The sequence below is a fragment of the Eumetopias jubatus genome, unplaced genomic scaffold (assembly GCF_037043125.1).
Source record: "Eumetopias jubatus isolate StellerSeaLion01/CBP00866 unplaced genomic scaffold, mEumJub1_p1.0 scaffold_9, whole genome shotgun sequence".
Classification (NCBI taxonomy): domain Eukaryota; kingdom Metazoa; phylum Chordata; class Mammalia; order Carnivora; family Otariidae; genus Eumetopias; species Eumetopias jubatus.
Genome location: NW_028274815.1, coordinates 22,837,024 through 22,861,839, shown reverse-complemented (window position 1 = coordinate 22,861,839; position 24,816 = coordinate 22,837,024). Strand labels below are relative to the sequence as shown.

Below are 24,816 nucleotides of genomic sequence, written 5' to 3'. Positions count from 1 at the left end.
TGGGTCATACCCTGAATAAGATGAAAAGCCACTGGAGGGTTTGAGCAGAGGGGTGACCTAATGTGATGTACATATTAATATCATCACTATGGGGGCTGTGAGAACAGACTGAAGGAAGGCAAGGGCAAAAAAGGGGAGACCAGTTCAGAGCTGTTAAAATAATCCAGGCAAGAAATGACGGTAGCTTGAAAGCAGTCCAAGTGGGAAGAAGTGAGCATCTTTTGATTATATTTTGAAAGCAGAGCTGACAGGATTTGCTGAGGACTACAGATGGGTCAAGGATTACTCCCAAGTTCTGTGGCCTCTGCATGAGGAAGGGGAAGCTGACTTTTGCCGAGAAACAAGATTGGGAGCAGAGCAAGCTGGCTAGGAAGAGGGCAGTATCAGGAGCTCAGGGTGGACATGCGAGATTCAAGGTGCCTGTTAGACATCCAACTGAGGCCGTCAAAAAGACAGATATAGGAGTTTGGAGTTCAGAGAATAGGACCAGCTGGAGATAGAAATTTAAGAGTCATCAATGTATCGAGGATATTTGAGGTCGTGAGGCAGGATGAGATCACTGAAGGTCTGAACTCCGAGGGCACTCCAACATCTACAGCATTGTTGTTTACATAATTTATCTCCCATCTCCCAGTCTCTCTGTACCCCTACAACTTGCTTTGAGACAAGCCATGTTTACATTTCCATGGCGGTAGACTACGATGCCAGCTAAAACCCTGTGTTATCCTTTTATATGCTCCAATTAAAAGTGATGGCTTGAAAGATAAGGCTCATGTTCAACCAAGCATCTAAATTTAATCCTTGGCAAGTCAGGAAATGATTGCTTAATTCTTAAAAGATTTTAATTGGATGGCGGAATAAGTGGGTTTAGAAGCTTTTCGATCCAAAGTGGATGAAACGTAGGACCTAGATTACTTAAAAAAAAAAAAAAAAAGCCAAAAATATATAGAAAAGCCAAAAATACCTAGAAAAGGTTACATGTGTCTAACATACTACATAACCTCTAACCTGCATTCCACCAGAAGCCTCTGGATTTGTCATATTTGGAACAGAAAAATCTCTTCTGCATCACAATTTCAGTAAAGTAAAAGCCGGAGGAATGTTGACCTGAGGAGTGTCATGCATACCCACTGTTAGAGGAATATCCTTTATTAATTATCCTTTCTGCTCCTTAAATTGGTCTTGAAAGTTGCGTATCAGTTACCCACTCTTAAATTAATATTTTGGTAAACATGTTTCTGTCAGCCAGATTCCCTAACATCAAAAGAGATCATTCATGGGAAATTTGCTAATTTTGATCCCTTTGAGATAAACACCTTAAAAAGTAAACTGCACGGGGCGCCTGGGTGGCTCAGCCGTTAAGCGTCTGCCTTCGGCTCAGGTCATGATCCCAGCTTCCTGGGATCGAGCCCCGCATCAGGCTCCCTGCTCAGCGAGAAGCCTGCTTCTCCCTCTTCCACTCCGCCTGCTTGTGTTCCCTCTCTCGCTGTGTCTCTCTCTATCAAATAAATAAAATCTTTAAAAAAAAAGTAAACTGCAAAACAAAACAAGAAAGTAAACTGCACATGACAAAGCAAGCACACTACCATGTGATATTACAAGTTCCTTTAGTGATCCGTTCCTTTCCCAGCTCTTCACGCCCTAGCGTCTGCACTCTTGGGAGAGGACGGGGTGAGCTTCGTGATGAATGTCTGTCCAGTATTTTGGTTGCTTGTGTACACTATTGAAAGACTGGGACTGTGCTAAGTGCTAGGGATACTGCAATTAGTAAAACATGATCCTTGCTCCGGAGGAACTTCTAGTCCAAAGAAGAAGACACACACAGAGAGAGATGATTGTAGTGTGATGCGGTTAGCGCCTGCAGGTTCTGTGGGAGTACGGGGAAAACTGCCTGGATGGGATGGATGCCTCCTGAGCCAAGCTTTAGAAAACAAGCAGGTGCTAACCCAGCACAAAAGAGGAGGGGGTACCTTCTGGCCAGCTGGGATGACACAAGGAGCAAAGTCAGGGCCGTGGGTGTACACGGAGCTTGCCGGGGACAGCCGTTGCTGGGTCCATAGAGCATCGGAGGTTAGATGTTACAGAAAGGTCTCATCAGCCATGCTAAGGTGTTTGGGTTTTATTCCATAGGCCCTGGGAACCAGTGAAGGGCTCAAAGGACAAGAATGGTATTTCACGTAGCTCACTGGCTGCCAAAGTGAAGATAACGCCTACTATAACCCATCTTACAGACGTTATCGTGAAGCTCAAATGTAATCTGTTCTTGATTATTCATGATGATGGGAATGTGCAAGAAGCATGAGCACCAAAAACCAAAAATTGTAGATAAGTTAAAATTTTTATTAATTGATTCCAGAATACATTATTTTTTTGTACACTGATTTATCTTTCTAATTATATTTTGCTTAGGATAAAATTAATTCCATTTGTATTTCTTTAACCTACACCAGCAGATGGCAGGAAGAAGTAGCCTAGATAATTACAATGTGGTGACAGAAGTCATTTTGAAATTTAAAGTTTACTATAATTAATTGGCAAAATAGAAAATAAAATACCGGTTTTGTAGTTATTTGTCACTATTCATACTTGCTTTCTTCAGTGAATTAAAATGTTTTTCATCAGGAACTTCGATGAATGCTTTAGTCTCCCCAGTTCCCTTTCTGCTCTATTTTTCTGCATCCTGATTTTCGCACATACCTTACTGCATCCTCTAGTTGTCCAGTCCCCTCTCACTCATCCCCCTACACACATATTTCTCCTGCCCTCTCCTCCTGTACCTTCTAGCTCCAGGATTAGCTCCTTCTCTACCTCTCTATCCAAGCTTCTCTTCCTTGTCCAGAATTTTGCTCAGCTGGGAGGGAGGAGGTCTGTGTATAATTATTCAAAAAGATTGGTTGACATCAGATGGCATTTTAATTTTTAAATATGTTTCTAACTATTTGACCTATATGCCTCTCCCGGTGCCTTCTGTACTCATTCTTCAATCCTGTGTCAGAGGGATGAAGGAGGATGCAGCCCCGTTTTGTTTCCTTTATCCAGGCCATGTTGCTTTTTAATAACTGGTTTATTTTTCTCCCTGGGCTATGCTTGTACACGGCACTTCTGCACTGCTCTCACCTCACTCTGCGATGTACACAGGCATCTGTCATCTCAGCTGTCTCTGTAAATGTCTTTCAAGGTGTAGACCATCCATTCAAAAATATTTACTTCTGGGGGCACCTGGGTGGCTCAGTCAGTTAAGCAGCTGGCTCTTGATTTCTACTCAGGTCATGATCTCAGGAACCAAGCCCTGTGTCGGCTCCATGCTCAGCAGGGAGTCGGCTTGAGGATTATCCCTCTTCCTCTTCCTCTGTCCCTCCCCACCATATGCACTCTCTCCCTCTCTAAAATAAATAAATCTTCTTAAAAAAAATATTTACTTCTGACCATGACAGAGTGACTAGTACCAGACTTACCTTCCCACCAGAAACCACAAGAAAATGGGATGTATAAGGGACAAAATAAATGAAGCAGCTGTTTCAGTCAGGTGTTAAGACAACAGGCATGTTATCCCGACGAGAAAGGAAACAAACAGGTCAGTCCCAGAGGCACATTACTAACCATGGCACAGCAAAAAGAAACTCAAGGAAGTATGGCAATATCAGTGAGTTGAGAAAACCGAGTTCATACCTTAGGGAGACTAAGGTGGCTAGAATTTGTGGGAACATGTACTGGAGAGGAAGGAGCCAATCAAGGAAGGGTCCAGAAGTCTGCTTAGGAGTCCCCTTTAGTCTGTTGCTAAATACTACATAGACATACATAGAGACTCCACAAAGCTGGGCCATTACTAGAGAGCTCTAAGCTGAACATCTCCCAGAAATTATACAGGAATGGGAGGTATTACATTCTATTTGGCCAGAGACATTATTGAACCCCTGGAGCATTCAGGAGAGATCCCAGAAGGACCACAACTTAGTAAAAGGGGTAAACTTGCCCTAAACTAAAGGCTACTCTAAACTCTCCCTAATAAATCTCGAAAGCAATGCTCAAAAGGACCAAACAGATAAGTTACTTAGCTGCCCAAAAAAGCAAAGTTCAGCCCTTTGAAAACTACAACAAAATTTAAGACAACAGTGTAACATTTGCAATATTCAGCATTCATTCAAAAATCAATAGCATGCAAAGAATCAAGAAAACATAATCCATAACCAATCAAAGCTGACATAGAGAAATGGTCGGGATGGTGGAATTAGCAAAAAAGGATTTTAAAAGGGCCATTATAAAATGCTCCATGATTTAAAGAAAAACATGGATGTAGTGAGGAGAAAAGTGGGAGATACATAAAAGAACCAAATAGAAGTTTAAGAAATGAAAAATGCAATTTTTGAAATGAAAAATTCACTTGGTGGGCTTATCAGTAGACATTACAAAAGAAAGGATCAGTGTACTTGAAGACAGTAAGAGAGATTATCTAAATTGAAGCATAGAGGAAAAAATGACCAAAATACAGTCTTTGTGATCTGGGACAAGGAGTATGTTGTTTGTGTAATTGGAGTCTAAGAAGAGTAGTTGAGGCACAAAAAATATTTGAAGAAATAATGGCTGAAAATTTTTCAAATTTTATGAAAACTATTAATGTATAGATCGAAGAATTTCAATGAACCCCAAGCAGGATAAGCATACTGTAAACTGCAAAGCACATTGTAATCAAATTCCTGCAAACCAATTATAAACAAACTCTTAAAAGCATCGGGGCGGGGGGGGGGGGGCGCGGGGGGCGCGGGAACCAAGGTTACATATAAGGGAACAAAGATTCATTGCAGGCTTCTTGTCAGAAATGATGCAAGCCAGGAAAAAAGAAATGCAATCTTTAAAGTGCCTAAAAAATAAGCTGTCAACATAGAATTTTATATCCTTCAAATATGAAGGGGAAATAAAGACAGAAAAACAATAGCTGAGAGAATTTATCACCAGAAACACGCACTACAATAGTGAAGGAAGCTCCTTAGGCAGAACGGAAATGATACGAGATGGAAGCTGAGATCCACCCAAAGGAATGAAGAGCCCCAGAAATGGTTAATATACCGGCAAAGACTTCTTTCCTCCATTTCTTAATTTCTTTTAAAGGCAATTGATAGTTTAAATAAAAACTAACAGCACAGTGTTATAAGGTTTATATCCTACAGAAGTAAAATAGGTAACAATACTAGCACAAAGATTAGGAAGGGAAATGGAAGAATAAATTACATTTACAAATAAAGTAGTAATGCTTGAAAATAAGCTGTGTGAGTTAAAGATGCTCGTTGTAAACCTCAGATCAATCACTTTTTAAAATAGAGAAAAGGGAGGGGCGCCTGGCCGGCTCATTCGGTGAAACACAACTCTTGATCTCAGGGCTGTAAGTTCAAGCCCCACATTGGGTATAGAGATTACTTAATAAAATCTTTTTAAAAAAGGAGTTAATAACATCAGTAGTGAAGATAAAATGGAATACAATTAATTCAAAAGAAGATAGGGAGAGAGGAGAGAAATAAATGAGTATTTTAATGTCAAGACAGTGCTACTGATCTGAAGAAAATCGTTGGGAAGCCATGAATGTTCTTCCCATGAATGCTCTCACATTTCTGCATGATAAGGCTTTCTGAGCAAAGATCACTAGCACCAGGATTAAAGAATGTTTGAATGGCAAACAAACCTTGCAAGTCAGAGACTTTTCGAGAGATTTAGGGACTTCTTCCTTGAACACATTTATTTACATTCTAGGAGCTATAAATCTAGAGATCTCCCACCCCTTCGCTCCCCTGAGAGGATTCGTTTATATTACAAAGCCAAGGTCACTAGGCCGTGTTTTCTCCCTCTCCTTCCCCACCCCGGCGGGGAGAAGTAACAGCTGTGTCAGCTTCTATATAAACTCCCAAGAAGTCATGATTTGGAAGTTCCTCTCATGTCACCCTGGGGGAGATTGGGACACAGAGGGCTAACACAATTATGAGTAATTAAAAAGCTGTCTCTGATCCAGAAACATAGTATTCCTTGTCAGAATGCATGAATACTTAACAAAAATTAGGAATAGGGACATCTCCTGTAAGGTGGTCTGGGAAGGCTTCTTGGAGGAGGTAACATCTGAGCAGAGATGGGAGGGAAGGCAGCCATGTAAGACCATAACATACTCCTCTTTATTGGCTCTCCCCGTGCCTAGCACACTTTTTCACCCAAGCAAAATTTAAATAAGGTTCAAGGATAGGACACTCTGAAAGGCTGGCCACTTGTAACCAGTATTCTTCATCTCTATTCTATAAATTCAAAGATAGCTACATTTTCAGGCAAAACTACTTTTTAGCCCCAGACTGGTTAGCTAGGAAACATAGGAGTTAATCATCAAAATCTGTTTGTTTGTTTGTTTGTTTGTTTTTAATGGTTTAAAGCATAATTCAGCTTTCATTCCCTTAAATAAATCGTATGTCTGCAAATTTAGGGTTAGGAACCACAGAATGAAGATTTGAAGCTGTTCTTTTGTTTTTGTTTTTTTTACAGAGCTAGAAAGAGAGATCACTAGGTTGGTTTGGAAATGACACGCATTCCTATAAATGTGACATACACAAATGCTGAGCAGAACAGATACGGCTGAAGAGTACAGGCAACAGGAATAATAAATGAGTGTAATGAATTTTAATTGGGCAATAATAGTACAATCCCCTATTATAGAGGCATACAGTGTGTCACAAGCTTGCAGCCAGAAGAAAGGTTGGAACGCAAAAAGCCAAAAAGCAACATATTATTCCTCAACTTTGGGCTGGAGCCAGGAGTGTGTGACCTCTTTGGTCAAAAGACTTCTCATCCCTGTTTCACCAGGTCATTCCTTCCTTTGGTGTGAATCATCGCTGAGAATCTGTAACAAGCACATCATTGTCAAGAAGCTAAAAGCAATTGATTAGTTGTTCTGATAACACCTGTCAGTGAAATAACTCCGAGCACAAAACCCAGGCATTTAAGGAGTTGACAAGTATTATTAAAACTGTTTTGCAAGAGAAGAAGCTGGTTCAAAGAGGGAAAAGCTGTCAAAGGTAATACAATCAGTAAGTGGCTCAGGCCTGCTGCCTTGCGCAACTAGACTCTAGCCACGTGACCTCTCAGGGCCCAGAAGACTGCGGGTCCATCTATGAACATTTAGCAGTGTTTCCTCCTGTGCAAATTTAAAATGTGACATTTTTAAAGTTATGAATTTGTTTTAAATTCAAATATATTTCTTATGATTGGTTTTCTCTGGGGTTTCTCCCTCATTCAGAAACTTCACTCTGTTTTTTAATTTTTAAATGGTAGCAACAGTGTATTACTACCAGTATACTGCTCCCTTTTTATTTTCCTTTGAGCACTTTGTCGGTGGCACCCTGCTAAACCTCATGTTTGAATTGGGGCAAATCATAGCAATGCTTTCATCGAGAGGATGGTGCTTTGTGCAGGTCCTTTCTTGAGCCAGACCTTAATTTCATGATTTTAATAAGGAAAGAGATAGGAAAGCCTAGTTCAAGGTAAATTAGGATTTATAATTCGGAAATGCTTCTGCCTGTCTGTAACTAACTTTCTAGTTGCTCTCAACTTCGCTTTCCACTCCATTTACTTTAAAAAAAAATCAATAAAATAAGCAGTAAACTTAGTCTGGGTTCAACAGAAAGGTCACAAGACAAAGGTCTAAGAGCATATAATCTGTGCACAGCTATAATCCAGGGAGCAAGAAAAGCGTATACAAAGATGCTTGACGTGTTTAACTAGTTACCTGCTGCGGACAGCCAGGGAACCATGACCAAGGAACAGAAACCCTGGAATGGAAAGAGAGTGGCATTGGGCAAGGCTGTGTTAGGTTGCACCTACAAGGAGCCAGCTACCAGCCCAGGTAGCTGGAAAAAGATGCTGAGAAGCCAGATGAATCTGAAGTAGTAACAAGTGGCTTCCCATAATGCACAAATATATTCTGGTTGCATATACTTCTGTATATAAAGTAAAACATGAACTTTTGCTCCCTCTCTCCACCCTTTTCATGAATACCTGTCATTAACATTTCATTTTCTGTGCATTTACATATTATGAGAACATATACATATATCTTTTTATCTTTAAAAAACATGAGTTGGGGCGCTCCCCTCTACCTGTTAGATGCTTCCCGATTCCCGATTCGCTTAATAAAGCCAATTTGATCTTTAAAAGAAAAAAAAAAAACATGAATCAGATCATAATAATCTTGTGCTCATTTTTTTTTCCACTCATATTGCTTGCATTAGGGTTAGGATTTATTACATTGTCAGCCAGTTGCTTTTGTCCCATAGAGGTAGACTGGAAAACACCGATTTAACGTTTTTTGAATTAACACATGAATGAAGAATGATAGTCTGATTTCTAGTTAGAGTTCCTGCTTATAGGAGAGGAGTGCTGCTAATACTTGTGAATGCAGTGGGCAAGGTCTGGCAAACCATGGGATTGTCATTGCCAGACAACCGAACATCCCTGCCAGTCTCCTTCCCATTCATCAGCACCACCACATCTGCATTTTAGAAGTAGGAATGGAAGCTACCCAGGGGAGACACAGAAAAGAGGAGGAAGTGAGGGGCTAATTTTCCCTCTTCCCTTCTCAGATCTTGGCTGAGACCCTGGTAATAAAAGACAGATTAACAAGAGAAAAACAAGCAAATGTATTAACCTGTATGCCCCAGGTATACGTGAGCAATGCCCAGGGGAAAAGGAGTTACTCCCCAAGGTGATTAAGAATTCAGCCTTCTTGATAGGGAAGGGCGGTGGGAGGCCTTTTAGGGGAGAGTAAATGACTTAGGAAAGTTGAACTGGCCCTCAGTAGACTAAATAGGAGGTATGATGATGTTTGTGATGTTTGTCTGGACGTGGTGTTGACTTCTCGTCTGTGACAGGAGTCCATCCTTGCTGGTTGATGAAACTCCCAGGGAGGGGAATCATGGCTGTTGAGTCCTTTTGGGGGACTGGTCTTGAGGCAGATAAGGGGCAGTTCAGAGAAAGCCTCTCCCTCCATTGGCTACTTTTCACGGGCCGACAGCCCAACATTAGCACCCAACCACGGTGGCACATTTGGCCAGTGTGTCCTGAGCTCCTCCATTCATATTCTGCTACCCTTCAGGGAGACAAGGGAAGTCCCTTTAAAAAATTCACTCAGTCAAAAAATACGTTAAGCCCATACTAAGTGGCAGGCACTCTGGATAAAATGGCAGACTTGGTCCTTGTCCCCATACAGGGAGAGTCTACAATTGAAGGAAGAAAGAGTAGGGCAGAGATGCAGAAAGAAAAGAGTAGAATTCCAAAGGAGGGAGAAATTTCAGTGATGACTAAATTAGTACAGTGCTTGTGTTAATATAAGTTGTTTAGGAAGGAGTTTAAATCCCAGCCATCTGCTCCCACATCAAACACACAACACTGTACCCCCGATTTCACTCCTCCGTCCCACATATACACATCCCAATAATCATCTGCTGATATATTTTTCATGATTTCCTACAGCCAATAATAAAAAATATACTTGATTCAAACCAGAGGATTGTGACCCAGATCTAAGTATAAATATAGTGGAAGTCATAAGTTTCTATACCGACAGTCTTACTAATTAAGTTATTTGGCCTGTTTTTAGCCACATTGGATATTTTTTCTTTTTAAGGTTGTTATGGATGTTTGTAGCAGCATCAATAAGCCAAGAATTCACAGTTACTCAGTCGCACAGATTACTCATCATTGCCTGTTCATAACAGAATCCTAAAATGTTTAAGATTTCTGATGCAAATCAAAATCTCATCATCACTTGTCATTGCTAAATTAAATGACAGGATAATAACATTACATTAAAACCATTTTTCTCTTGATTGAGTACCTTTTTCAGAAGTGAACCTTGTAGATGGATATTTTTTTCATCAGTACTATAAATGCATTTAGAATAGGAGGTAAAAATAGCACTGAAAAGGGGAGGAGTGGAATAGAATGTTTTCAAATTATTGATGAGTCTCTTTTGAATCTCAAATAGCCATATTTGACACTGCAGTGTTAGGGAATGGAGTAGTTTAGCCCAATTTACTGAGACTTTTAGAACTACATAAAGGAGGTGCACAGGTTGAACTTGGTCATTATCAACACCATTGTGTGTTCTTGGCATCAGTCATAGATCATTCCATTGCCAACAGGCTGTTAGTGACCTGTAGGAATTGGCATTGTCCTGGTACTCTAAGATTAGGCACAAGAGACTGGTTTCAGATAGATCACAGCCTAGGTGGGAAATGAACGTAAGTTTCAGGTCTGCCAAAACAGGGTAGGTTCTCAATCGACTTACTGTCATGAACTTCCCTCTTGGCCTTTCTTTCCCATCTAAAGCTAATCTTTTTGGTCACACCTGCCATTGCTCCATCTGGCCCTCGGCCCACTTCTTTCTGGCCATCCAGTCCTCATGCTGGTCAAGCCCATCTTCTTCACTCACTCACACTCACCCTTTCCATTTTCACATCTGTCCTTCAAAGATGTTGTTTCCTCACATCTTCCAGTTTAATGTTATGAAAATCATACCCTGGAGGAAACCTTTTACTCTTTTTGTCTCCTTTACTACTACCCTCACCAGGCAGTAACAGGTGAGTGAAAATCCTTAGCTCTTGGAGAAGTCCATGACGGTAGAGACTGAAACGGGGTTGGCTAGGAGGTGACAAGAGTTGAATCTGGGTGATGAGTGCATGGGGTGGGGAAGTCAATATACTGTTTTCTCTTAATTTTATAGGTTTGAAATTTTCTGTAGTAAAAATTTTCAACTAAACTTAGCTCTCTAGACTCCATTTTTTAAGAATAGATGCTCTTTTTGAGTCAGTACCTGAAATGGGTGGGATACAGGATGGACTGGGACTAACACCTGATCCTGCCATCGAAATAATAACCCACTCCTGCCCCACCTGCCAGGAAACAAATGGGATTTCTCAGCGCCTAGAATCGCAACTTCCCTCTTCTCCTTAGGTCTTTTCTGAACATGGTTACCGGAGCCCTGGTACACTTCCTACTTCTTGTTAAAGTGACCAGGTAAACCAGTACAGAAACACACATTAACTTGGTCCCATGTACAAGTGCCACTGTGAATAAAGGTCTGTGCTAGGCACTGGGAAGTGGGAATCGGAAGGGACTTCCCTTCAAGAGCTCCCCATGATGGAAAACGGAGGCATCCATGAACACCCTTGATGCAGCAGGCACTGGAAACTGAAGTGGCTCTAGGAGCACGGCTGTGGGACTGTGGGGGGGCGGGCAGGCATCCTGTCAGCAGATGCATTCTGGATAGCGAGGCCAACTACCGAGCGTTATCTTAAAGGAAAAGGTGATCTTCTCTACTTCTGCTTGCATTTCTGATGGCTAAGACTAGACTCCATCAGAGAACCTTCCCTCTCTCTTCTGAAGAACTTAAACTGATTGCAGTTACCAATGTGCCTTTTTTTTTCCTTCTCTTTTTAAATTATGGCAGTCTTACTTCTCGTTTGCCAAAAACCGGAGAAACCATCCATGGACATAAGTTTTTTATTGGCTTTGGAGGGAAAGGTGCCAACCAATGTGTCCAAGCTGCCAGGCTTGGAGCAAAGACATCCATGGTATGCAAGGTAAGTGTAAAGGACAGTGGAGAGGATTCTAGAGGCAAGGGTCTTGTTTTAAGACTTGGTTTTTATTTCTTAACTATTTTAAAGGGAGCAATTCAGTGGCATTTAGTACATTCACAATGTTGGACAACCACCATCCTCTTAGTTCCAGAACATTTCTGTCATTCCAAAGTAAAACTCCTTACCATTAAGCAGTTTCCCCCCATACTCCCCCCACCCCCCAGCCTCCTGCCCCTGCCATCCACCAATCTGTATCCCGTCTCTGTGGATTGATCTATTCTGGAGATTTCCTCTAAATGGAATCATAGGATACATGACATTTTGTGTCTGGCTTCTTTCACTTAGCATAATAGTCTCAAGGTTCATCTACCTTATAGCATGTATGTATTTTATTCCTTTTGTGGCTGAATAATATCCCATTGTATAGACCATAATTTGTCTATCCACTTGTCTGTTGATGGACACTTGAGCTGTTTCCACCTTTTGGTTGTTGCGAATGGTGCTGCTGTTCACACGCATGTGCATGCACTTTGCTTGAGTATCTGCTTTGTGTGGTTGTTAAAGATTGAAATAGGAGAGAGACTTTTTCCTTATCCTTTACATTCGTTTCTACCTCACTGAGTCCTCTGGGAAGTAGCTTAATGCTGCATTCCTTTAACTTACTGAACTTCTAAGTGAAGGGTGAGAAGTGAGAGGAATTCGCCTACTCCACTGGGTTTCTATAGTCTGGCTTCTAAACAGCAGAAGTCACCCGGTTTTTAGCAATTTTTGCTGCAACACAGCTTTTGGAAACTTGGTCTAATAAGTGGTGATTCACTCATCTCTAAGTTATTTCTTCTAATGCTCACTCTTGGATCAGAAAGGAATCTGGGCCTTAATGAACTACCTCTAACTAATCCTTAGGCATAGTTCTGTTTTTAGGTATGTAAGGAAATGACAGTAAAATACAATAGTCCCTATTCCTATCCATCTGACTGAAATCATTTGAAAATAAAATTGGCTACCAAAGGTTCAACGTTTGCATGTTTAATGAAATTTTAAGATACTAGCATTACTGGTAGAACACGAAAGTTTATTTTAGGAAAGCTAGACTCAGTCTACACACTAAAGGATAAGAAAAATCTGAGAGATTTAAAAGAATGAGCTCACTCCTGTGAGCTGGGTCAGTTTTACCAAAATTTCTCTGCAATGTCATTTCCCATTGCACACAGCACTCTTCTCTCCACAGGAATCTTTCAATGATGTACAAACTATACAATTATCATTTCATCTGCTAATGAGGTGTAGTTTTATTTCTAATTTATGACTAACCTGATGAAATTCTCATCTAGCTGTTTGGTCAAAAACATCACATGAAGCACAAGATTCAAAGTAAGAAACGCACATCTTCTAAGGTTGAACTCTTGATTTTAAGTGTCAGTTAATCAGCCACTAATTATTGATGACCTACTACATGCTAGGAATTATGGGGCTTGGAGAGGGAGCTGTAGGCCTGACCGATCCTATACTTGATTAGAAATGAAGGGCCTGGGGAGTCATCAGATGGTGCTGACTTAACGGGGCTTAGGAACTGGAAGGAGCAGGGTATTTCCTGGCTGGGAAAACATGGACAGAGAATTGGTATCGGAAGCAAAGTACCAAAAATGACTGCTCTGGGAAGAGAGGAGTTCCCTCGAGCTGGAGCCGTAAAAGGAGAGATTAGAGAACCCCTCTTGGAAGCTTCATAAATGCTATTCATGTAGCCATGAAAGTCAAAATTGGATGTCCCCTGGGATCTCATCCAATTCGAAGATTGAGATTGGTGTTATTTTGGGTCTGTTGAATTTGAGGCAAAGAGAAACGCAAAATAGAAAATATTTGAGTTGTAGAACTGAACTTGGGAAGTGAATCATACAACCGTCAGGAGTGGATGTGAGAGGAATAGACAGCAGAGGGCTGTATTTGGGGAAATGGCACAGTCAGGAGTTTGATAAAGCAACAGTGCTGTTTGTTTTGTTCTGATCTGCGTACGACAGTGTATGGTAGCACGTGTACAGTCGGGCAAGCTATTAATGCCCCCGGTGCCCGGGCGGCTGGCGGCTGTTTAGCCCCGCGATCGGTTGTAGCCTGGGCATCCATACAGAGAGGGTGAGAAAGCGTGGCTTCAGCCAAACCCCATACGGGGTGACTTTGCTTAGACCACCTGGAATCTTTAGACACAGATCTCTTTAAGCTTAAACAAATTGCATAATATTCTCAGATTTCTTCAAAAGAAAAATATCTTTTTTATAATGGAAACTGTTGTTATCCATTCATGATATTTTTCCTTGGTGAAGTATATTCTTATTAAGCAGAGTAGCCAACCTGCTGTATAGCATTTTTTTTTTTAAGATGACAAATTCCAAGTAGAAACCAAAATCATGAAATGACTCAAGATAAAAATGAACAGATGGAACAAAAGAAAAACAGAAAATTTCCTTCGGTTTTCTTAGCAACATTAACTTACCTATGACCACCCTGCAACAAACTAAAATCCAAGCTCTGGCGAAGTAAGACTGTTTGATGGCACATGCAAAACAGCTTATATTGAGCTCAAGGGAATTATTTGTCAAGATATTGTGACAAGGACTATTAAGCAAGAGCCCATCAATATGCATCCAGCGAAACATGTAATCATGAAACGCTTGAAGTCGTTAAGGAGTTGTATAGTCAGTAGTCACCTGAGTTGTGGCCCCAAGGCCACAGCCCAAGGAGAATTGGAAGTGATATTTTCAGATTACAAATCCAGGCAGATATCATAGAAAATGAAAGTCTTCTTGGCAGGGCAAAGAGTCTGTGAGAATACCTTTCATAGGACTTCACCCGATTTTCTTAATTGTTTCCTCCTCCATCATTCCATTCAAGCTAAATGTTATTTCTTGATATCCAAAACTGGCTGCTCAGGAGGGCCAGGGTAGAAAAAAAAGAGTTCGAGATGCAGTGGCCCAGTCTGAGCCCAAAGACCCTGCTTCTTATGTGGTGGGAAGAAGCCCTGAACAGGCGTGGACCCAAATGACCCAGATCTGAAATCAGCCAAGTGAGAAGACCTTCAAGAAACTACCTGGTCTTACTTACCTTGAACATGACACTCTCAAAACTCTCTAGGGACGCTTGGCTGGCTCAGTCGGTAGAGCACGTGACTCTTGATCTTGGGGTTCTGAGTTCAAGCCCCACACTGGGCATAGAGCTTCCTTTAAAAAGGAAAAAAAAAATCACCTCTGTAATACAAACAGCTATGTGTTTTCCTTGCAGACTGGGCTGATATTAAGCTCTGACAGAGGTGGTGTGTTAGAGCCACGCCACTCAAAGTCTGATCCTCAGGCCAGGCTGCAAACTGTCACTGGGTCTGAACGGGAATTAAGAGTAAGCAATTAGCAACAGTTACAGCATTTGACAGAATAATGTTATAGCTGATGAATATAATAGTAATAATAAATTAAGCCTGGTATTTTGTAGGACTCTTTTCTGTTTTTATTTCATTGTTGTTATATTTTACAGAATTATTAGTCCACAGTGGATTGAAAATTTAAAAAGAAAAAAAACAGCCTTCACTACAGATGGCTTGAAAAGCAGTGTATTAGAGTACTCATCATCTTAACAAAAAAGGTTAGGTTGTCTGTCGGATTACTGTGGGACAGTCAACTGATCGTGCATTAAGATTTAGTTTTCAAAGATCAAAAAGTAGTCACCAGCGTTTTCCAGGTTATATATAATGATGTGAAATTTGTCCCTTCCTGAACTCTGCTGAAGGACGACTGACTAAAACTACTGGCTATATTGATTAGAATGCCTGGCCACATGTCCAAATACAGAGTACCCTAGGACCCAAAGCAAATAAACAATATGTGTCTCATATAGGAAGAATGGAAGAAAATTGGATTACCACCAGCGACCTCTTACCTCCTACCCACCTCCACTCTCAGATAGGCGGGACTCATAAATGGTGACTGTAACATTAATTTTCTATGTTCAAGGCCATTATCCCCATTTAGATAGGATTTAAACCACCAGCTAGCTTGAACAACAGGAATTTTATGTATTCTTCTGTCCTCTTTTATGACAAAGCCACAAGTGACAAGTTAAAAGGTTAATATGAGGGACTTAATTCAAAAAAGCGACGGCTAGGTTTTGTTATAGGACAACAAATGCATGTTAGGCTCCCAAACCTGCTGTTCACCATGACCCTCAGGCACTGAGAAGTCACAAAATGTCTTGAATAACAAAGATCAAATTGCAGTCAATTTGGTTTTAGTGTTAATTATATTTCTGTGCATTGTAACTTTGAGAACTGGTAACCTGTTTTAATGTAAGTGATAACTTTTTTAGCAGAAATATTCGACTTCATGTGACCTTGGGTAAGATATCTCGGTCCTCTAGGTTTTACTTACCTCAACTATATGTCGATAGATGGAATTCCTAGATGTTTTCTACCATTCAGGGATCCAAACAGCCCATTCCTCAACCGTTTTGAAACGTGGACATTCACTATATGGTAGTGCTAACTGCAGTCACCCTCCTTGGCACTGGATCCCAGTTCCGGACGTGGAAGCCACTGACTGGCTCTCCCTCAATGCAGAGAGCCTTCTCGGTGGTAAGAGTAAAGGAAACACCTCAGGACCCTTAGCTAGAGGAAATGCTCTTGCTCCCGATACGCCCAGTCCTGCTGTTTTCCATTATTCTAACTTACATCCCTCTATAGCTGCATTATCCAAGATGGCAGCCTCCAGCCATGTGTGGCTGGATTTAACTGTAATTAAGATAACATTTTAAATTGAGTTGCTTTATCATACTGACCACATTTCAAGTGCCTGTTCGGGGTAGCACAGATAGAGAGCATTTCATCACTGCAGAAAGTTCTATTCAACTGCATGACTCTAAAAGCTTCAGGAAAGAGCTGCGCCTGGGATTTCCTGAAGAGCATCTGGGATTCTAGGAGTGACCTTGGCTTAACTGCAAGTGGTTGTCCATAATTGACGATGACCTGGCTTCTTTCACCTGGAACAGGCTTACCCAGGCTACCTCAGACTATGTGCTTTTCCCAGAATCCTTCTGCCCAAAAGTATTTCACTGCTGCTACTGAAAGGGCATAGGAATGCCTTCCACGGGGCTATTAGAAGCAAAACCTTGTATAGGACCTTCTGGCAGCCACAGCTCGGACAGTCTGAGTGCCTGTAGTCATGTCCCTTTAAGAATAAGATAGGCCAAGGAAAATTAACAGTCAACTAGGTTGACCAAATACTTACAGAACACATTTCACACACAGCACTCAAGGAGGGATAAATATATGCTAAGCTAGAGTCTCCGATAAGCTTTTAGGAAGGCTAGACTTTTAGGAAGATTGTTTAGGCAAACAATATAAGGTGGTATTCAATTAAATATTTAATGGTATCTTACTAGGAATGCTCTAGGAGTTGAGGAAACGAGAGCATTAAGAAGAGCTAGGATAGGGGAGGTAGGCCTTAAGTTGCACTTGAAAAACAGGTGAGGTTTGATTAGATGGAGAGAGGAAAGGATTTCTAAGTTCTCAGAAGGCAAGAAAATAGACACAAATATATTGTACTCACCTTGTGTTTTAACACAGTCAAATGATAACATCAAGTTAATAGTGCCTTCCTGCTGGCCACTCTGTAGAACAGAGAAATCCAATGATTTTTGCCAAATACGAGTGTTAGAGAAGCCCACAGAGCAAGGGAGGCAAGCCTGGTGACATCAAAATGAGACCAGAGTCCGCAAACACAGACATGGCACTGTGTGTAGCTTTACAGTACCTTGATCCCCATGTTGGACCCTATTGGGCCCCTCGCCCCGGGCAGACTCTGCAGGCCACATTCCGCGTTCCCACTTAGTTGACTTCCAACGTAGTGCCAGGCAGGACTGCTCTCCTTTCTCGTATCGTCCACACCAAGCTTCACACGCACTCTCCCAGCGTTCATCCTGCAATCCAGTGGGCCTCAGCTGGAGGCATACATTGTAATCACCTGGGGCATGGGCCACGGCCCCACCTGCACGGGCTGATTTCATTGATCTCGGGTGGAACCTGGGTACCAGGATATCTGTAAGCTCCTCGGGAGCTCTGATGCTCAGTGAAAGCTGAGAAACTCCTGGTTTCCTACCTGCCGGGGAGAACTCACCCCAGTCCCACCCTACCTGGCTCAGGTGGAACCATTTGCAGCAAAATGTAAAGAATTTTAACTAGCTGGATAATGGCAGAACTGAAATTCGATTCCGAGTTTCCTGACTTCCATTCGCACTATTTTGCTTCGTGGCCAAGATACTTACACTTAAAGTTCTCTTATCAATTTGATAGGCAAAGTGTGACCGGGAAAACAGAGAAGCCTCCAAAAATACCGATGAAGGTTCCCTCCCCTATGATATTATTATGCCAAGTCCTTTTTGTTTCAAGGACCATTTGAAATCATTCACTGATTTTTTTCTTTTTTTATTTAAATTCAATTAGCCAACATCATTGGTTTCAGACGTAGTGTTCAAGAATTATTCACTGTGATTTTCATTCACAGTCATTACAAATCATTCCATTTGTATCATTCACTGTGATTTTCAAGATGCTTTCAGACAATGTATAGCACCTTAGCCTGAGTTCCACTCCTCTGATTTCTGGTTATGAATTTCCAGTTCCTGGGGAAGAGGCTTACATTTGAGTCAGAAGTAGCCAAAGGGGGTTGGAAGGTGTTTGCTTCTCTCGACCTTTTTTTTTTTAAGTCAATCCAGCAGAATAAATGATTGTGTAAGAGGTTTGAGGGTGGGGAAACAGGGAAAATGGCATTCTTTTAGTATGACATTGCCCAAAGCATCTGTGCTACTCTGTAATGCAGAAGGAAAAAAGAGCCCTCAGATCTCTGCTGCTTTTTGCCCACATTTCGATATAATAAATATGTATGTCTAAGACACAGACATGCTCGCGGTTGGCTCTGTTATTCTTACGGAAGTAACAGGATACCTGGTTATGTTAAACAGCATTAGTTTCACCATTAATGCAGATGTTATGTTTTTATTACAGTAATAGTAGTACAGTTTTATTTTTAAAATAATTCAGTGCACCTGCCTGCTTGCTTCCATGACCAGGTGCTCTTCTATTTGAAAATAGGGAGCAACAGGAAGAATTGGAAGCACCAGGGAGAACCACACGGGCAGGACTGAATGCAAGCAGCGGGTATTCCCCAAGGGAAGTGGCCATGGAGGCAGCAGTACTGAGCTGGTGATGATGAGGATGGGGACAGGGACGGTGATAGCACCAAGCCCTTATTGAATCCTTCACAGTTGTCAGCCCTCTTCTTGCGGGTTATTTTATCCCCACAGCAAACTCACTGTGACTCTCCAGATAAGGAGACTGAGGCCAAGGGGCAGTTACAGCGGCTTGCCCCAAACCACACGGGTCAACTTCCCTAACACAAATGTGAATATCGCCCTCCTACTCAGTTCTTTTACTTGGTAATGTGTCACCACGACCCCGAGGCAAAGTTAATGCAGCTAAGGTTGACTTCTCTTGATCCTCAGCAGCGTCGTTACTTTGCCATTATTTTTTAATTACCAGATTTTTATTTTTGTCATGGAAATATCCAAGAGGGCAAAGGCAAAGTATTTTTGTTCCATGTCTCACGTAGACAGCCAACAGGTTTGCCAGGAAATCACTATTGGAATAAATCTGGAACCATCACCATCCCTGAGGGACATTGCCCATCAGGTGATTCCCAGAGCAGGAAGAAGACAGGCAGCAGGGGGCATCTGGGGGGGCTCAGTTGGTTAAGCAACTGACTCTTGATCTCAGCTCAGGTCTTGACCTCAAGGGTCTTGATCTCAGGGTCATGAGTTCAAGCCTCAGGTTGGGTTCCATGCTAGGCATGGAGCCTACTTAAAAAACATTACAAATAAAATACGACTGCAGCAAGCCTGCAAAATGTAGTTACCATGAGCATAATCCCTGATTATGCCTTGGATGGGCACAATATTCCACTTGGTGTGACAGGTGCCTCTCTACCTCTGATTTTCCCTCCGACAGTTTCTGAGGGCAAAGCCACATGCTTTTTGGTTTTCTCCTCCCTTTGAACAATTCTTCCTAATCCCTGCACTTCCTAATGTTTATATCATCGCACCATTGATCAAATATGCCTTTGAAATTCACCTTAAACAGATTTTGCCTGTATTAAACTGATAAGAAAGGGGAGAGAAGTTTCTTTGCTCTAATCTGTACCAGGCCCCACATGCCTAGGAATGGCCTTCCTCTAATCCCTCCAACATTCTTAGAATGATGCTTTTCCAACTATATAGTATCTTGATTGCCTATGGGAGAGAGCTAAATAATGTTTAAAAAAAAGAGAAGAGTAGAATTCCAAAAGAGGGAGATCCACATCCATTAGTCTACAGATTTTCTTTGGCTGCCTTCACTGTACAACAGCAGAGCTGAATAATTGCAAAAGAGACCATCTGGCCCACAATATCTAAACTATTACCTCTCTGGCCCTTTATAGAAAAACATTTTCCAACCCCTGATCTAGACAATCCAAAATCTTACCAGGAAGTTTTCTCTTCACTCACTGAGGATCTTGACCCAAGTAAATCTCTAGGTTTCTTTCTATTGATATATCCAGAGGGGAACGATTTTCTGTGGAAAAGCAGAGCGCAGCAGGAGTGGCTGAGACCCGGATAGATACATGATCCGTTGAAGTAGTGCTCACCTGCAGGACAGGGAAATCTAAAGCCTACAGGTGCTGAGCAGGTAATATAAATTGCAGTAGGCCAGGTGGGGGTTCTGGTCTAGAGAGCACGCACTCACCTTTGGGGCAGTTCCAGCTGGGTGGCCTTGTAGAAATGTGGGCCCAGTGTTATCAGAACCTCTGGATTTTCAGGACCTCCTGGAAATTTGTTTTTGTAAAGTCCCCTAACTGGTTAAAATTTAAAAGAAAGTAGGAGAAAACCAACATAACCCTGTGCGTTAACTACACTAAAATTAAAATAATAAAAATAAAAGAGGGCATCTGCACAAAAACCTGCACATTATCATTACCAAAATTTAGAAGCAACTCAAGATGTCCTTCAGTGGGTGAATGGATAAACTGCAGTACGTCCATACCGTGGAACATTTTTCAGCACTAAAAAGAAATGAGTGATTGAGCCACAAAAAGACATGGAGGAAACTTAGATGTATTTTCTAAGTGAAAGAAGCCAGTCTGAAAAGGTTACAAAGACAAAACTATGGAGACAGTAGAAAGATCAGTGGTTGCCAGGGGCTTGGGGCTTGGACAGAGAGAGGGATGAAGAGGCAGAGCACAGAGGGTTTTTACAGCAGGGAATCCATTCTGGATAATACTATAATGGTGGATACATGTCTATACATGTGTCAAAACACATGGAATGTACAACACTAGAGTGAACCCTAAGGTAAACTATGGAGTTTGGGTGTAACAATGTGTCGAACATAGGATCAATGATTGTAACAAATGTGCCACCTTAACCATGTTGCCTGTGAATGGAAGAGGAATGGGTGTCCAAGGGAAAAACTGAAGTATCATTTCCAGAATGCATGCTAGGATGCAAAAGCAACAGATTTGCACGACACTGAGTTACCCAAGTTAGCGAGGGCTTTGTAAATTCCCTCTTCTCTGACCCCATCCTGTGTCAGATAAGATTCTAAAACACCAGCAAGTCATTACAGAGATGCCCTCATTTATAGTGAAGTACAAACAACTGAGATTCTTCATAAATATTGAGGACTGTTGATGGTAGACAGCTCTGTCTCAGTGGGAGTTTCCACATGAACAGATCAAAGTGAGAGCAGAGTTCTAGAACTCGTGACAGTCATTAAATGCTTCACGTTTTAGGTAGGATATAAGTGGAACAATTCTTTGGGCTGAAATCAAATCTAGCATCTCACATTAAGAAGATTAATTAGCTAATGTTTATAAAGTACTGTGCAAATATGCCCTTTTAAAATGCTAAAGTATTCTAAAAACTACATTGTAGCATTTTACTAAATGTAAAAGATCTAACATTCATCATTTTTTTGGTACAGGTTGGCAAAGATTCTTTTGGCAAAGACTACATAGAAAACTTAAAACAGAACGATATTTCTACAGGTAAAATTGCATCTTTTTTTAAAGTTAGTTTTTATGACTTTCCTCTGGGATCTGGTTACAAGAACAGTTGAATATAGAATAGAATTATTAGATCCTCCTCTGGTGGCCAGAGAATTTTTATGCACAGCCTCGTCTCTTCTTACTTAAATGTCGTTTGGTTAATTCTTTCATGTACATTCCTCCAGATGGGAATAAAATGATAAGAGTTTACAAACCTTCATCGTAGAAATGTTGCAAAAGCAGGTGACAAGAGAAAACAGGTGCTGCGTTCACAAAAGATATTTTAAGAAAAGTCATTGACTGTCATGGCTGGAAATGATCTTGGAAACCGCTGAAACTGATGCCATTGTTGCACAAAGAGAAACTGATGGCCAGATTGGTTCTCAACGTGTCCAAGAGCACACAGCTAGTTGGAGCCAGTCAGGAGCAGAATGCAGGTCTTTGGCTCCGTTTCAAGGCTTTTCGCTGCTGCCAAAGGCCGCCTGATCAACATTTCCATTTACACTCCAGACCATGATTCTTGATGAGATGCAAAGCTTATGAAGAAACACAACCAAGTTCACTGTATAGGTTTGACCCTTAATCTCTCAACTCAAGTCTGTCATTTCTTTCACTGAAGAAAAGAAATGTGACGATCTAGAAGAATGCAGATGTATCCGCTATGATTAATGTGGGCAAACTGGAAGGGGGTGGTGGTTTGCTGGGTTGTTACTAATGTAGAGCAAAGGTGCAACTAAGTGTAAAGGCTTCTGTCTTCCTCGTTGTATAGGTGATGGGTATAAATAAGCGCTAATTGCTTATTTCTTTTATCATTCCAGATGGTTAAAGGTTAAAAAGTTTTTCCAAAGATGAGTGGTGCATTGAAATTGCTAAGAGAGATTATTCATGCCAGGATGTGTGTACATGATTGTAATTTCTTTTTTCTTTTAGAATTTACATATCAGACTCAAGATGCTGCTACGGGAACTGCGTCTATAATTGTCAATAATGAAGGTACATGTTTCGCATATTAAAGTGTCATTTCGTGAAGCAGTTCATGTCCAGAACGAGAGCAGGAGCATCAATTTTTACCATAATCCTATGGATCTCTTCCCATACCCACCACTCCAAGGCCTCAGGTGTGGTCTTTCCCATCTAACTGTGCACGTTTCCCTTTATTTATACTTCCCAACTTGATCATTTAAATATAAAATTGTCCATCAATACATAGGAAGTGTTACAGTTGCCTCAAAATAATATTTATATCCTGAAACGTCCCATTACCCTTCATATGAACTCAGAATTGATATTTGTCTCTAAAAGCAGTTAAGTATTCATCTGTCATTCCAGTTATACCAGGTAAATAAATGTAAATAGATAGGTGCACAAGAAAGTTAATGAATCATATTTATAGAATATTTACCGAGCAAATGGCAGCAACTAATTACTTCTAACTTATCATTAGTGTTCAATTTTGTCTGCTCTTTAAACGGCAATCAAATCTCAAAAGCCTATATATACAACTATGTCTGTCTGTCACAGGGCCTTGCAACAGTTAAACATTTGTCTTTAAAAACAGTAACTTCCCTTTACCCTCAAGTAAAGTTTTCATCATTTCTGCCAACTATTATAAATATTAAAAAAAAAACCTATGTGAAATTCTTTAATTCAGAATGAATATTCAGAAGTACCAAGCATTTCATGGGGCACCTCAGACAGAACGTGGTGCATTGTGGGCAGTTAGCGTGCACTTTGTGAAATTAGGATTTGTCATAAAATGTCTTTGATTTGTAATATAGTTTTATACAATCGTTTCTCACAGAAGATATGGTATTTTTAGTTCTATTCTAGTGATCCCAGAGTTGCAATAACAATGAAAAAATGTATTCCACTTAAAGAAGATAAAATTTTTCACTCTAACAATAGACAGTCTGTGTTCATTACTTTCAGCTAAATTTTAAGTAATTATTGCTGTCAACAGCAGTTCATTCCGTCTTAAACTTCTTTTTTGTGTTCTAGGGACTATCTTCGAGTTCCATTTCTTCCTTATCGATGTAGCAAGAAACTACACTTTCCATGCAAAGATATAGTTTAATATTGTGTATTGAGTGCCTATTATGCTAGAACTTGTCTGATTTATATATCGCATATGGTAATGCCCTTGAGACTATAGATTGTCATAGAGGAGCTAACACAAATACCCAGAGAGGGGACCCATCAGCTCCCTTAAGTGAAGGAATGAGTAGCAAGGTAAAGTAAAGAATTCAGTTTTGACAGGTTAAACTGGAGGCATGAATCATCTGGCCATGGCCGTGTCTACTGGACAGCTGTAGTCTTGGTCTTGTTGCTTATCAGCCAGGGCCAGGCCAGAAACGTAGATCCAGGAGTCAGCAGCACACATGCAGAGAGAATAAGGTCACTGAAGGAGAAAAGGAAGGAGATATGCTGTCTTTCAGTGTGTGGGTACTTTGAATTTTTCCAGTGCCAAGATTGGGTTTATGCTGAACCATCCCCACCTTATTAAGTTCTGCTTGTGGCCAACAGACACATCTGTGTAAGATGATAGGCTAACATGTGTTCTGTGTTCAGAGGTAATTTTAGGTCATGTCTGTACAAGATCATCACAAGCAGCCTGGAGCACAAAAAAGAAATGACCACTACAACTCATCCCTCTAGATCAGTGCTGTCCAAAAGAAATATAATGCAAGCCATAGACATACTTTGAAATTTTCCATGAGCCACATTTTAAAAAGTCAAATAGGTAAAATTAATCTTAATATACTCACTTAACCTGAAATATCTAAAATAGTCTTTTCAACATGTAATCAAAATGTTCTTAAAAACTACTGAGATATTTTACCTTTTTTTTTTTTTTGTACTCAGTCTTTAAAACCTGCTATGTACTGGGTGTTATATGCAACTAATGAATCGTTGAACACTACAACAAAAACTAATGACGTACTGTATGTTGGCTAACTGAACATCATAAAAAAATTTTAAAAAATAAAAATAAAATCTGCTGTGCATTGTACAATTGAAGCACATCTCAATTTAGACCAGACACATTTCAAGTGCTCGACGGCCACATGTCGCTTGGGCTCGTGACTCTCATATGGGACAGCACA

The 24,816-nt window shown here is 40.8% G+C and overlaps 1 protein-coding gene and 1 long non-coding RNA gene across 11 annotated transcripts in view; one reads left to right on the top strand and one right to left on the bottom strand.

Annotated features, from left to right (window-relative positions):
* Window positions 1-24,816, top strand: part of RBKS (ribokinase) — an 80,051-nt gene that overhangs the window by 4,035 nt on the left and 51,200 nt on the right. For 5 of the 6 annotated variants that reach the window (XR_015768909.1, XM_028099372.2, XM_028099366.2 and 2 more), the window contains exons 2-4: window positions 11,474-11,606; window positions 21,649-21,712; window positions 22,643-22,705. Coding sequence is in view for 5 of the 6 variants with exons in the window: in XM_028099372.2 (XP_027955173.1) it covers window positions 11,474-11,606; window positions 21,649-21,712; window positions 22,643-22,705 (260 nt within the window). In the remaining variant the exon portion in view is untranslated. Of the gene's footprint in view, window positions 1-6,944; window positions 7,044-11,473; window positions 11,607-21,648; window positions 21,713-22,642; window positions 22,706-24,816 lie in introns of those variants that run through there. The other variant, XM_088026376.1, reaches the window with a different exon arrangement.
* Window positions 6,634-22,950, bottom strand: LOC148163509 (uncharacterized). 5 transcript variants are annotated; one of them, XR_015768911.1, is made up of 7 exons: window positions 21,928-22,950; window positions 17,390-20,241; window positions 17,186-17,246; window positions 14,697-14,812; window positions 8,124-8,172; window positions 7,754-7,796; window positions 6,634-6,868 (listed from the first exon to the last, which is right to left on the bottom strand). It is a non-coding gene; the product is annotated as an uncharacterized LOC148163509 (long non-coding RNA). The 5 variants fall into 5 exon arrangements; XR_015768912.1 differs by lacking the exon at window positions 21,928-22,950 and having other exon boundaries at window positions 17,390-17,576; window positions 20,152-21,562; XR_015768913.1 differs by lacking the exon at window positions 21,928-22,950 and having other exon boundaries at window positions 17,390-17,555; window positions 20,152-21,562.